The sequence below is a fragment of the Xiphophorus couchianus genome, chromosome 13 (genome assembly GCF_001444195.1).
Source record: "Xiphophorus couchianus chromosome 13, X_couchianus-1.0, whole genome shotgun sequence".
In the NCBI taxonomy this organism is placed as follows: domain Eukaryota; kingdom Metazoa; phylum Chordata; class Actinopteri; order Cyprinodontiformes; family Poeciliidae; genus Xiphophorus; species Xiphophorus couchianus.
The window spans coordinates 18241660-18253455 of NC_040240.1; the positions used below are offsets into that span (position 1 = coordinate 18241660).

The following is an 11796-nucleotide window of genomic DNA, read 5'->3' on the forward strand; positions in this document are numbered from 1 at the left end:
TTAAAAGTCAGGTGTGAGTTTGTGACAAATATTCTTATAGTAAAAACCAAAACAGGAAGGACGGAGAAAACGACAAATGATTGGATGCAAGGATGAACATTTGGATAGATAGATAGATGGAATGGATTGATTTATGGAGTGATGACTGGATAAACTCAGGAGTGGATGAAGAGAAAAATTAATGGCTGGATGGACAAACAGATAAATGGATGGACAGAATGATGGATGAAGGAAAACATGGATGGATTAATGGACAGATTCAAGAATGGGTGGACAGCTAAATTACCTGGATGGATAAACAGATGGACAGAATGGTGGATTTATGGGCAGACTGATAAACTAATGAAAGGATGGATGAAGGAATGACGGAATGATAGCTTTGCGATTGAAAGATGGGTGGACAGGATGACGGACTAAAGGGACAGATTGACAAATGGAAGAACAAACAGATGGAAAGAAAGACAAGGACGGGTTAATGGACAGATACAAGTAGGCCTGCAATGAATGATTATTTCAGTAATCAATTATTCAATCGTTTATTCTGGCAAATAATCAGATAAAACAATTTGACACATTCTGAAATTTCAGCAAATGGAATTCCTGTTTTAAATAATAAACATTTTATGAGGTAAAATGCAATAACATAGCATTCCTGTAGGCAAATGATGCAAGAAGTGCTAATGCTAGTGTAGGCAGGGCTGATCTATTGATTAATTTTGCATTAACTGGTTAATAACTGGATTGCAAAAGGTGCTTGATGCTTTTTTTTTTTTTTTACGTAATTTGAACCAGATGTAGCTAAAACTATAAACTTGAATTTTAGGTAGAAAATAATTACAAACAAAGTGGGTTTTTTATATCTTGCATACAAAATATAGATATTTTTGTGCAGTTTTAGCTTAATTTTTGCCCTTTAAGTAAATGACCTTTTGTTGAGTCTGTACATATAGACTAGTTGACGATTAATCGATGACTAAATTAGCTGACGATTATTTCACTAATCGATTAATCACAATTGATCTGATTAATCATTCAGCTCCAATTAAAAACTACATTAAACTTTGTTTATAAACTTACTGAAAATACAAGGAGGCATTATCTTGTTACCAGAGAGAAAACGGTTTTAGAAAAGGTTTACAAAGTAGATTTTCTTTTTATCTTAAATGGAAAATGTGTATATATTCATACAGCTTTGGCTTAATTACTGTTCTATGTTGTTGTTGTTGGGGTTTTTTTTCAGAAAATGGCCTTTGTTGCAGGGTCTGTACACTACAGTAAACACTTATTAAATTAGTTGATTATTTCAATAATGGATTAATCACGATTAATCGTTTCACCTGAACTTTAGACAATGGTACAGGGTAAAGGAGTTTACAGCTTTTAGATGCGTCTCTGCTTCTACACACCTGAAGCTCATCTTTATAAGTGGAGTTGATGCTGAGGAGTTTATTTTTTCCTTTGATTCAGGTGTGTTGGACCAGGGACACGTCAAAAGCTGGAGGACGTTGTCCAATGTGGACTGGAGTTTGACACTTTTCCAGGCTGCACTAAAACCATCTAGAAACTGCAAAGCACTTGACAAATACTGAACAACTGTCTGAATGTGACACAGTACATGACTGGAGTTATCCAATGAAAAGATTCATTGCGCTAATTAGCATCTTATAAATAGAAGGGATGATTTTGCGCCAGTGGGATCGCTAAAACCAGGAAAAATGTATCGTGGAGGATGTATTCCGGTTAAAGAGGTTTAGTCAGCACAAAGCATGGGATTTCTGCCAACTTAATTTTTTTTTAACAATTGCAGAGCCCATAATAGCCCTCCACTGTCCTCTCTGAGGATTATTGTCAGCAGCCCTGAAAACTCCCTGGATAATGTAGCGGTGAATGGGCTCCTTTCATCGGTGCTCGGACATGAAAGTGGACCGGAGTGACTTCAATTGAAGGCTATTACGGCAAAGAAAATCAATCGGATAAATGTACAGAGCGTGGTGAGGGGCTGTGTGTGCGGCGCTGGAGGGTGGGAGGCATTTTCTGCATGATATGCGCCGACGTCCAGCCGCATACCTCTGGAAGACGGGCGGAGAGGAGGGCGAGTGCACGCTGGCAGGTGGATGTGCAGTGACATTAAACGAGCTCCCAGGTATGTGGACGCAGTCTGCAGCTGCTCTCACACATAATGTGCATTCCTGGCTTTCCTGCGACTACGCATGCGCCGATTACTGGTTTCAAGGTACACCGAGATATGGAAAAGTCACGGTTTCTAATTTTCTGTCACACGGTTCCTGTGGTGTAAGCGTTTTCTACTTCTGGTCAGAGATAAAGTGGAAGGACAATTAGCTATTAGCTCTGCAAGTTCAGGCAAGTCCCATAAACTCCCTGTTTAATAAAATAAGGTTCGCTATATGCTAATTCTTAAGCTAACGTAAGAAATTACGTGAAAATGTGAATAAGTGCAAATTGTGCTTATGGACAGCGACCACCACAGGAGGCAACATCTCTATTTATTAAAGTCAAAGTTTATACCATCTTGAAATTACAACACCGGATTAGGATCATTGTAGATAGTAAAATTTATTTAAAAAGAACAGAAATTTCTTTTTAAAGCTCAGGAATATCCATGTTTCAAAAGTCAAAAATATTTGACTTTTGAAACAGTATTTCTAGAATATTTTCCAGTTTTTTCTCACAAATTTTTCACCATCTGGAGCTCAGAAATGTTCTTGTTTTTCTTGAGAATTTCTGAGATTAATCTCAATTTTTCAGTTGATTTTTTTTTTGGTAGAAATGTACTTTTCCCACCCCACATCTACAATGACCCTAGTAAAATCAAATTATTTGAAGTTCTAGTGAAATTCACATCTCTCCTAACTGTTGGTTTGGGACAGCGGTCATGTCAAAGGGTGAAAACCAGCCTAGCAGTTCTGCAAACATTTGAGAGCAAATCACCTAAAATGCTAAAACAAAAAGCAAGATAACAGATTTTAGAGCTGTAATGATAAAACCGTGACGCAGCGAAGCTGGGATATTTACCGTGGTAACGTCATACCAGCAGATGCCTCCCTGCCAGGCATCTGACCCGTCTAACTGTATAGAAATCCATTTACCTAAAAGCGCTCTGTCAGGGTTTCTGCGGAGCGTGGGTCGGCACCCACAGGGCTTTAGAGTTGATTAAAAAGAAAAAGGCATCAGATTGATTAATTTTTAAACTGGTTACTAAATCATAACAGGAGCAGAGGTTCTCGTTTCTTGGTTGAACTTTGTTGCCAGAGTAGATTTGCAGACGGAGTACAGAAGCTAAATGTGTTTGATGCAGAAGTTTTAAACCACAGAGGAGATCAGAAGAGGAACAGAAACTCTGCGCTGCACAGAAGATTAAAAATAGATTTTTCAGAGTCTTTCTTGTAAGAACAGAAATCAAATCTAGCTCTGATGCTAGAAATTAAACGACTAACAGGAAGTGGTATTGATCACAGTAAATCAACTGTAAAAACAAACAACAGTGGAGCAAAGACTCAGATTTCCCTGAACTACAGCCGGATCGATGATCCGATCGGAAGATGATCCGGGGAAGACGCGCGATCCGTCGGGAGGCAGGGCGAAGCGCGGAGCAGAGGTAGGCCAGATCCCGGATGACGCCGCATCTCTCCGGGCGACAGTGGGATGGAGGGAGCGAGAGAACTGGTGGGGATGACGAATGGAAAGACAAGTGCGTGCTTGTGAAGTTTCGTTCCAGCTCTTTCCCATTTTACGAGTTAGTCTGAGGTTTTTTCGAGTTCACGCCGAGTTCAGGAGAAAAGTGTCTTTCCCTCTCAGCGAAACGGAGCTGAAAACTCCTTATTGGCGCCTACAGCTTCTGCGTCTCCCGCTCTCTGACAGAGCGCGCTGAAATATTTCTGGCCTCTGCCTTTAACCTCAGCAGCAGCTCGACGCAAACACGCCCTCCAAGAACAATGCCGACAAGTGTTGTTATCACATGCCTCCAGTTCATCCAGGCTCCGTGAATGCCGAGGAACTCAAACCCAAGTCACTCCTGGAGGAGTCAACCCGACAGTCAAGTTCAACCCTGTGAACCTGGGACAACCCCGCCCTCTGCGTGGCAGATACCTGCCGTTTACAGGTGCTCAACCAAAGGGGAGGTGGCGGGGGCTCATTAATTACCAACTTGACAAAACCGAGACTTCCAAAATTAGAGGTAATTGGCCGTCCCCTGGGGGGCCAGATAGAAACCATGCCACTAACGCCTGCAAATTAAAGCTGTAATTAACCCGTTATGACTGATTTATTTGCACCGAATTGCTTTATAATTCAATCAAAGGTGTTGCCTTACATAAACTTCGCAGCAGGAAGCCTGAGGTCCCTCTGATGTTAACAACTGTTTCATAGCGGAGGGCTCCCACGGTTGACTTTCACTTAATTTGCGCTAAATACAGGGTGCAAATCAGACGTGTCCGTGCAGATCCTTGCAAAGGCTGCGGTGCTCCCTGTTGGCGGAGCGGCGAAGGGAAAAGAAAGGAAAGTAGGGAACGCCGAGCTGAGGTCAAGCTGAGAGACCTACAGGTTCAGATTCAGGTCTGTAAATAACTAAATAAATAATATAAGTCTGAAACGATTAATCGTGACTACTCTATTATTAATTCTGATTCATTATGTTGTTTGATTGTTTTTTTTTTTTCTCCGAAGAGTTTTTGCGGCGCTAGCGGCTCGTATTTTTCCGACAGTAGGCAGACAGAAAGGAGGGTGAGGAGAGGGGGGAAGACATGCGGCAAAGGTCGTCGGGACCGGGAGTCGAACCCGCGACATCCGCGTCAAGGACTAAGGCCTCCAAACGTGGGGCGTGCTAACACCCTGCGCCACCACGTTGTTTGATTGTTGATCATTAATCGATCAACAATCGATTAATCGATTGTTGTAATAATCATCAACAAATTTTGTAGTGAATTAATCTTCAACTGGAGTATGCCAACTCAAAAATGGCAGTTTGCTGAAAAAATTACATATTTACCGAAGTTATTCAGCCAAAACTATACAAAATTCAGAGTTTCCCCCAGAAAACTTGCTGATCTTGGCAGAAGGGGAGCTAGGAATGTTCACCACCGTGTTTATGGAAATAAAAATAAGAAAAATACAGCCGTAAACTAAATAAAACTAGTTTTTCTGTAGGTTGTGTACAACCAAATGCCATTACTTTTTTAAATGGATAATTTGTCTGCTATCATCTGACAATAACAGGTAGAGTGAGTTGAACATCAGACCAAGCTGTATTGTTGATCTGCGTGTGATTAGGACAGGTGTGTATTTTCAGTGATCTTCTAGTTTTGTCTGCCCTTACACATCGCTGATTGGGCAAAATACTGATCACTAATAAGAGAAAGTCTTAATGATAACGTATGCATAAAACGCCACAGCATGTTATTTACGCTACCACTGTTTTTTTTTTTAAGAATTTCACATTATGTAGGTTTAGGTTCCCACCCGTTGCATGAGAAAAAAAAAAAACCTATGCACCCTGCTGTTTACGGTTTAGTACAACAATGCATTGATATACATCTCATTATTGATACTATCAGCTTTCCATACATTGGTGCTATTGTCCAAAAGGAGCTTTCATAGAGGAATCAATAAATTATGGTAAATTTATTTTTAATATTGTATAAAAAAGGCTTTGGTGGTATAATGAAAAATCTGTAGAATGTGTCAATTTGTTTGTCTGATTAACTGATCAACATGAAGGAAAGTTAAGGTTATTGATGTGTTTAAAAGTTTAGTAACAAAGATAATTTTTTCCTAATGTAAGATCATTTTAAGTTGAGTAAAAATAAATTTGCAGGCAAGTGAGGCCACTTGGAGTGACCTGCAGAAAGGAACGCATGTATTATTCACTTTGACTTTATATATAGTTAAAGTAATCATTTATTTGTTTTACTGCTAGCTAACAAATTTAAATACAAGCTGTGTAAAATGTAAATAAGTTGACATTTTTATCTTTCTTTAGTGATAATGATAAGTTTAAAACTCTTGTCTGGGTTTAAAGATCTGCGCTTCTTCAAGTCTCTTTACCATTTTAGCACAACTGCACTTCCTGAGTCCTTCCAGCCAGAACCATTCATGTTAAATTCACGTTTCTGTTCACAAATTCCAATACAGATTTCAGAACCAGGAATTTAAAAAGCTCAACAAGCTGATAGAAAAGTCCGGCTCTGTTCTGCTGAACCCCTGGAGACAATAAAAAACAAAGATTTTTCATAAAATCAAGAAAATTATGGCGTTCGTGAGACAGTGTCTTCAGTCAGAGGCTTTTTCAAACTTACTGTAATACTGACTGCTGCAGGAGATTCTTCCTACTCCTAGACATTAGGATCTACAGCAACTCTCTGGAGAAAACTGTGTAATAACATTTAATTTGTTGGGTTAATAAAGTATTTTTGAACTGAATCGTATTTGACAATGTGTACAAAAAATTATGCTAAATCTATCAGTTTTCAGCTTGAATGGAAACCGTCTTGATTTCTGATTAATTAACACATAACATCTAAGAGCTGGCGTGCGTGTGTGTGTGTGTGTGTGTGTGTCTAATAAACACTCTTTAAAGTTCTTATGTGGTACAAACACTCAACTTGAGTCACTTTCAATATCAGTGAACTGTTTAAAATCAACGCAGAGAGACAATAATCTGTTTAAAAAAAGAAACACCATGTGGTTCAACAGGGCTGCGAGAAAGCGAAAGAGAGCAAGACTTTCAGCATATAACAGGACGGTTTTTCAGCAAGGAGGTCAGGTTTTATCTTCCTGTCCTCTTTTAACCTCGGGTTGTTCTGGAACGTGCTCAGCAGCTTCTTGGCAAAGTCAAAGTTGCAGTAACAAATCTACATTCTCCATGCAGAGACAGATGTTAGGAATGTTAACCGCTAATAAATGACACTAAACTATTATGCTCACTAAAATAACTGACATGATGTTACTTCTGTTACTTCCTAATATAAATTATGAACGACAAAAGGAAGCTGCTTTCTTGAATGCAATTTTTAAACCATCAATTAGTTGTTGAGGAGAAATCTGACATTATTAAGGATGAACTTGAATAAATCAAACTCTAAAGTGCAAAACACAAATCTGGATCCACCCTGTAAACAGCTGGATGCCTAACCTGAAAAACTTCACAACTCCAACTTCGCTCTGCAGGCGCAGGTTGACATTTCCATGTACTAAGCGCCAGCTCCGGCGTTTTGGATGTGGGTAAGATCCACTTTTACGCACAGACTTTTACGCCTAGCGCGTAAAAGCTCCAAAACAAGCTTTTTAAACGTGGTGAAATCCAACTTACTTGTCATATTCCGCGTTGTCCTTGTCGCACCGTGCGTCCTTGTGTTTCTGCCAGTCCTTCCCATGCTTGCAGGTGGTGAGCAGCACCACGTCCTCCCCGTTGTGGACGTGGTATAAGGCATTCCGCGTGTCCGAGCCAATCCCGGTCAGGTAGCGCTTCCCCTTGAACACCAGCATGTACTTTCTAAAAGGCGGGATGGAGTTGTACTTCAGGAAACCCCTTTCCCCTCCGGTCCGAGGGTGCTCCTTGGAGAAGAGCGGAATGGAAACGTCGAAGTTGGGCCTGAAGTTCTCAGAACCGATGCTCGCCTTGGCCAGCATGGCCTGGCCGATGTCAAAGCCCAGATCCTCCGTGTAGTCCGGCCAGGTTCCGGAGTACAGGTTAAAGATGAGGTGGTTCCTGCCGTCGTTCCACAAAGGCAGGCTCTGGACCTTAGTCTTCAGGTTGTGGACGTACTGAGGGGACAGCTGGTCCCGATCCAGAGTGTCCAGACTCAGGACGAACAGACATGCCTGTCCTGGGTCGGAGGTGTAGAACCTGGAGCCCTCGATGGTGGATAAGATGTTCTGGTAGCTCTCCGAGATCTTCTCCCCCTTCTGCTGGGGGTAAACATAAACTTTGAAGCCGTTCTTCTGACACAGAGAGAAGTCGAAACAGGAATCCATGCGGCACCGCTTGGCCCTGTAAACGCTCCTGTTCACGTCCCGCTTCTGCGTCGGAGATATGTGCAGGTTGTAATCCTCGGTGTCCGTCTGATCCCAGGGCAGGAAGGCGTGTAAAGGGTCCGAGTAGTGGGGCCACGGCTGCTCTGGCCGGTACCCGCTCCTGCTACGGTCCTGCCGGCTCCTCCTGGCCGCTGGAAGCTCAACCCCTCCGAGGTAGAAGAGCAGCGCCAGGCACGCTCCGGCGGACAGCAGGATCAGGTAGCGTTTTTTGGCCTGCATGTGTCTCGGGAACAGAGGCGACTTGCTCAGGAATAACACAGCTAAAGTGGCCCCAAGTTAGGCTCTCACCAGCCCCGGCTGCATCGCTCCATCCCCAACCGCCCTTCTCCGTGTTGTGCTCCGAGATCCGGCGATTGATCCAGCGCATGTGGGCGATTTGTACGCCGCTTGTGGAGTTTCACCACATCCAGCGACGCACCGACAAAGACCCGTCCGGAGCCTCTGCGCTGCGGCCGCTTCCCCTCATCCAGGCGGGAGCGCCAGCGACCGGGGTCCCCGAGGCTCTCCCAGACGTGAAGGTTGGATGTTGAACACCGAGTAGAATAAAAAAAGAAAAAAAAGAAAAGAAAAGAAAAAGAAGAAGAAAGAAAGAAAGAATCCCCGGCGGTGTGAACGCCTCTTCGGCTGGATGTTGTCCTTTTATCGCTCCATGGTGCCCGGTTCGGAAGAATCAAAAACACCGGGAGACGCTTCAGCGGTCCAACTGTAACCTGACAAATCCCTGCATTTCTCTGCTTATTTATCACCTCCGCTCATTCCCTCACAAATATCAAAAGAACATGGTCGGAAGAGAGCGGCGGAGCGGGCGAAGTTGTCCGGCCGAGCAGAGGGGAGCGAGCGGCAGCCTCAAACTGGACGGACTCGCTGGGAAAAAACTGCAGGATTCCTCAGACGGAGTGTCCAATTACCGAGTGCTCAGTTGTTCCGATTGTTGCTCGCTAGCATTCCAATCCCGACACGACGCCAGTTGACGTTACGTCCCACCGAGAGGAAGCGGCGCCGCTGATTGGTCCGTGTGTGGGGACGGAAGGGGCGGGACTTGGAGGAAAGCACCCATTCATAACCGGTGTAAATTATCTGATTGTAACTTTAATAATTGGGGGACGCAAAAGAAAGCGAAACAACGTCTCCTTTAAGATGGAAAGAAGTAACGGATTTATCTTTGTTTTAGTCTTTAATTAACAATTAGGTCTTTATTTTCTGTTTTTTTCTTATGGGTCCAGTACACCATAATGCGGTCACAACGTGCAGATGAAACTTCTGCTTTTCATTTTTCATATTTATTTTACATAACAGGAAGCGAAAGGAGCAATATTTTGACCTTTATTCAGATTAATTCACATAACAACCAATTTCTGTTGTAACGCACCAACACAGCTGGATGAATTTTGGACATTTTTTCTGACTTAAATAATATCCATAAAACTTTGTACTGGTAATTTTGACTCACCAACATAATTTATAATAAAAAATAAATAAAAATTCATAAAAAATGAACATTACAAGGTTGACTTAGGAATAAGTTAAAAAGTTATAAAAATGTTAAATTTTTATGTTGAGTCAATGTAATGTAAAAACCTAAAAAAGGAATTGGTGTGACTTTATAAAAATTTATCGTAATTAATTATCAGTTTAATATAATTGCTAAAGACAGTTAAGTCAACTTAATTGAAGTTGTAGCCATAGCTTTTATTAAGTGTTTTGAACTTGACGGTTAAAGTTGATACAACTTTACTGAGTCAAAGCAATAAAGAAACTACACTGAGCCAGTTTTTTTTTTACAGTGTACTGCATAGTTTAAAGTGGTAGAATATTTCTTGTTTATTTTACCAAGAACAATCCGAATGTGTTTTGAATATACATCCTCTAATGGGACAAAATGTGCTAAAGTTCAAGGTGTATAAATACCAGAGTTCATTTAAACTGGTACTAATATCTGTGTAATTTGCTTTTAAAGTTTTTGGGTTTTTTTACCCCTCCAGGGGGTCTTTTGTCCCTTATATGACAGTAGACTGACAGGAAACGGGGAAGGAGAGGGGGGAAGACATGCGGCAAATATCATTGGGTCCGAGAGTCGAACCCGCGACGGCCGCGTTGAGGTCTCAAGGCCTCCAAATACGGGTCACGCTAACCACTATGCTACCACGGCACGCCCCTTTTAAAGTTATTTATTACTCTTAGAAATAAAATATAAGAGTAACAACACTGATGTCTCGCTGTTGCATTTATTATTATTATTTAATGATTTTGTTTTTAACCAGGAAGTCTCCAGATTTTTTTTGAGTTTTTACAGTGTGCAAAACAAAAAGTAAAAGGTACAGACAGTTAAAACATCATAAAATTAACTTAAGTGCAAATTAAGCCAAACATTTATCAAATCCATCCAGAAAAAATGTTTAACCTGCCGAGAACGAGTCAAGTTTTTTAAATAAATATAGAAAAGGTCGAAAAATCCCAAAACTAAGCTTGAGGGATACGCTGTCATTCAGTTAATCATCCACTGAATGCCAAGTTTGTGCTAATAGCCCTCTGGAAATCACCTTGCTGGTGGTAAAATATCATTTCTATCCATCAACGGTTATCTGATGTTTTTAATAGATTCAGTTCCAGAACGAGGAACAAAACAGGCCTTTGTGTTGCATTTGCTCTCACCTGACTGCACACTGGTTCAACTGCTTTTTCTTTTTTAAACAGAAATAAAGAATCAGCCGACTATATTCTAGCTAATCAATAGATTAAGGAAGACAACTCGCCGAAGTATAAAATGTAGGACTGGAGTAATACTAGATTATATTCTGTATTATTTTATAGATGTATTTATGTTTGTTGTATTTATTAAGTATTTTTGTGTACATTCAGTTAAAGTGGATGGATCAGTTGATATAAATGTATTTTTCAAGGTTTTCTTTTTAAATGTTCAAATCTGTGTATGTATCTATGTATGAAAAAAACCTTAAAGTGGGACAAATGGGGAGGATTTTAGGTGACTGGTCAGAAACTGTCATCTTACTGGGATTTTCATGCACAACCTGGTCTCAGGTTTAAAAAGAATGATCTGAAAAAGAGAAAATATCCACTGAGCAGCAGCTTGTGTGGATGAAAAACGCCTTGTTGAGGTCAAAGGTCAGAATGGTTACAATGGTATGTGGAATGCAGTGGGCTCCCACCTATTTGCAGCTCAGTACTCGAGGAGTCACCTACTCCTGGATTTTTCTACGGACCACAACTTCAAATTATTCATGGAAAACTTTCCTATTCGAGGATTTTTTTCCTAAACTATTTGAAAGAAAATGCAGCTTAGAATGCTGAAATAATTAGGCATAATGCTAAGCTAATGGGTGGGTTTTACAAACCAACCAATCCATGTCTGCTGTTCATTTTCCTTGCTGCTGATTGGCTGAACAAGAGAGAATTCAAAGGTGCAGTATGTAACTTTTATCAAACTGTCCCCATGTTTGTTGTGAGACAGATAATCTGTGAAAATATCGATTTCCTCTCTGAGCCGCCATTGTCGTCTGTAGAAATGAACCGATCCCAAACAAAAACAACCAATCAGAGCCAGGAGACTGCTGTCAATCAATCTCATGTACTCGCTGCTAAATGTGCTAGCGATAGAAAAACAACTTACCATTACAGAAAAAACATTTATTTGCTGTCATCGGTGTCCATGCTAACCAGACTGAACATTTATGACAGGCTATGCTAGCTGCAGCAACAATGTCACTTTATGTTTCCCACACAAAGAAC

General features: G+C 41.1%; 1 protein-coding gene across 1 annotated transcript in view; it reads right to left on the reverse strand.

Moving 5' to 3' along the window:
• The window catches only part of ext1b (exostosin glycosyltransferase 1b), a 150080-nt gene extending 141072 nt beyond the window's left edge, over positions 1-9008 (reverse strand). The window contains exon 1 of the mRNA XM_028035374.1: positions 7325-9008. Within this exon, the coding sequence (XP_027891175.1) occupies positions 7325-8268 (944 nt within the window). The 5' untranslated portion in view covers positions 8269-9008. The remainder of the gene's footprint in view (positions 1-7324) is intronic.
• Positions 9009-11796: the final 2788 nt, after the last annotated feature.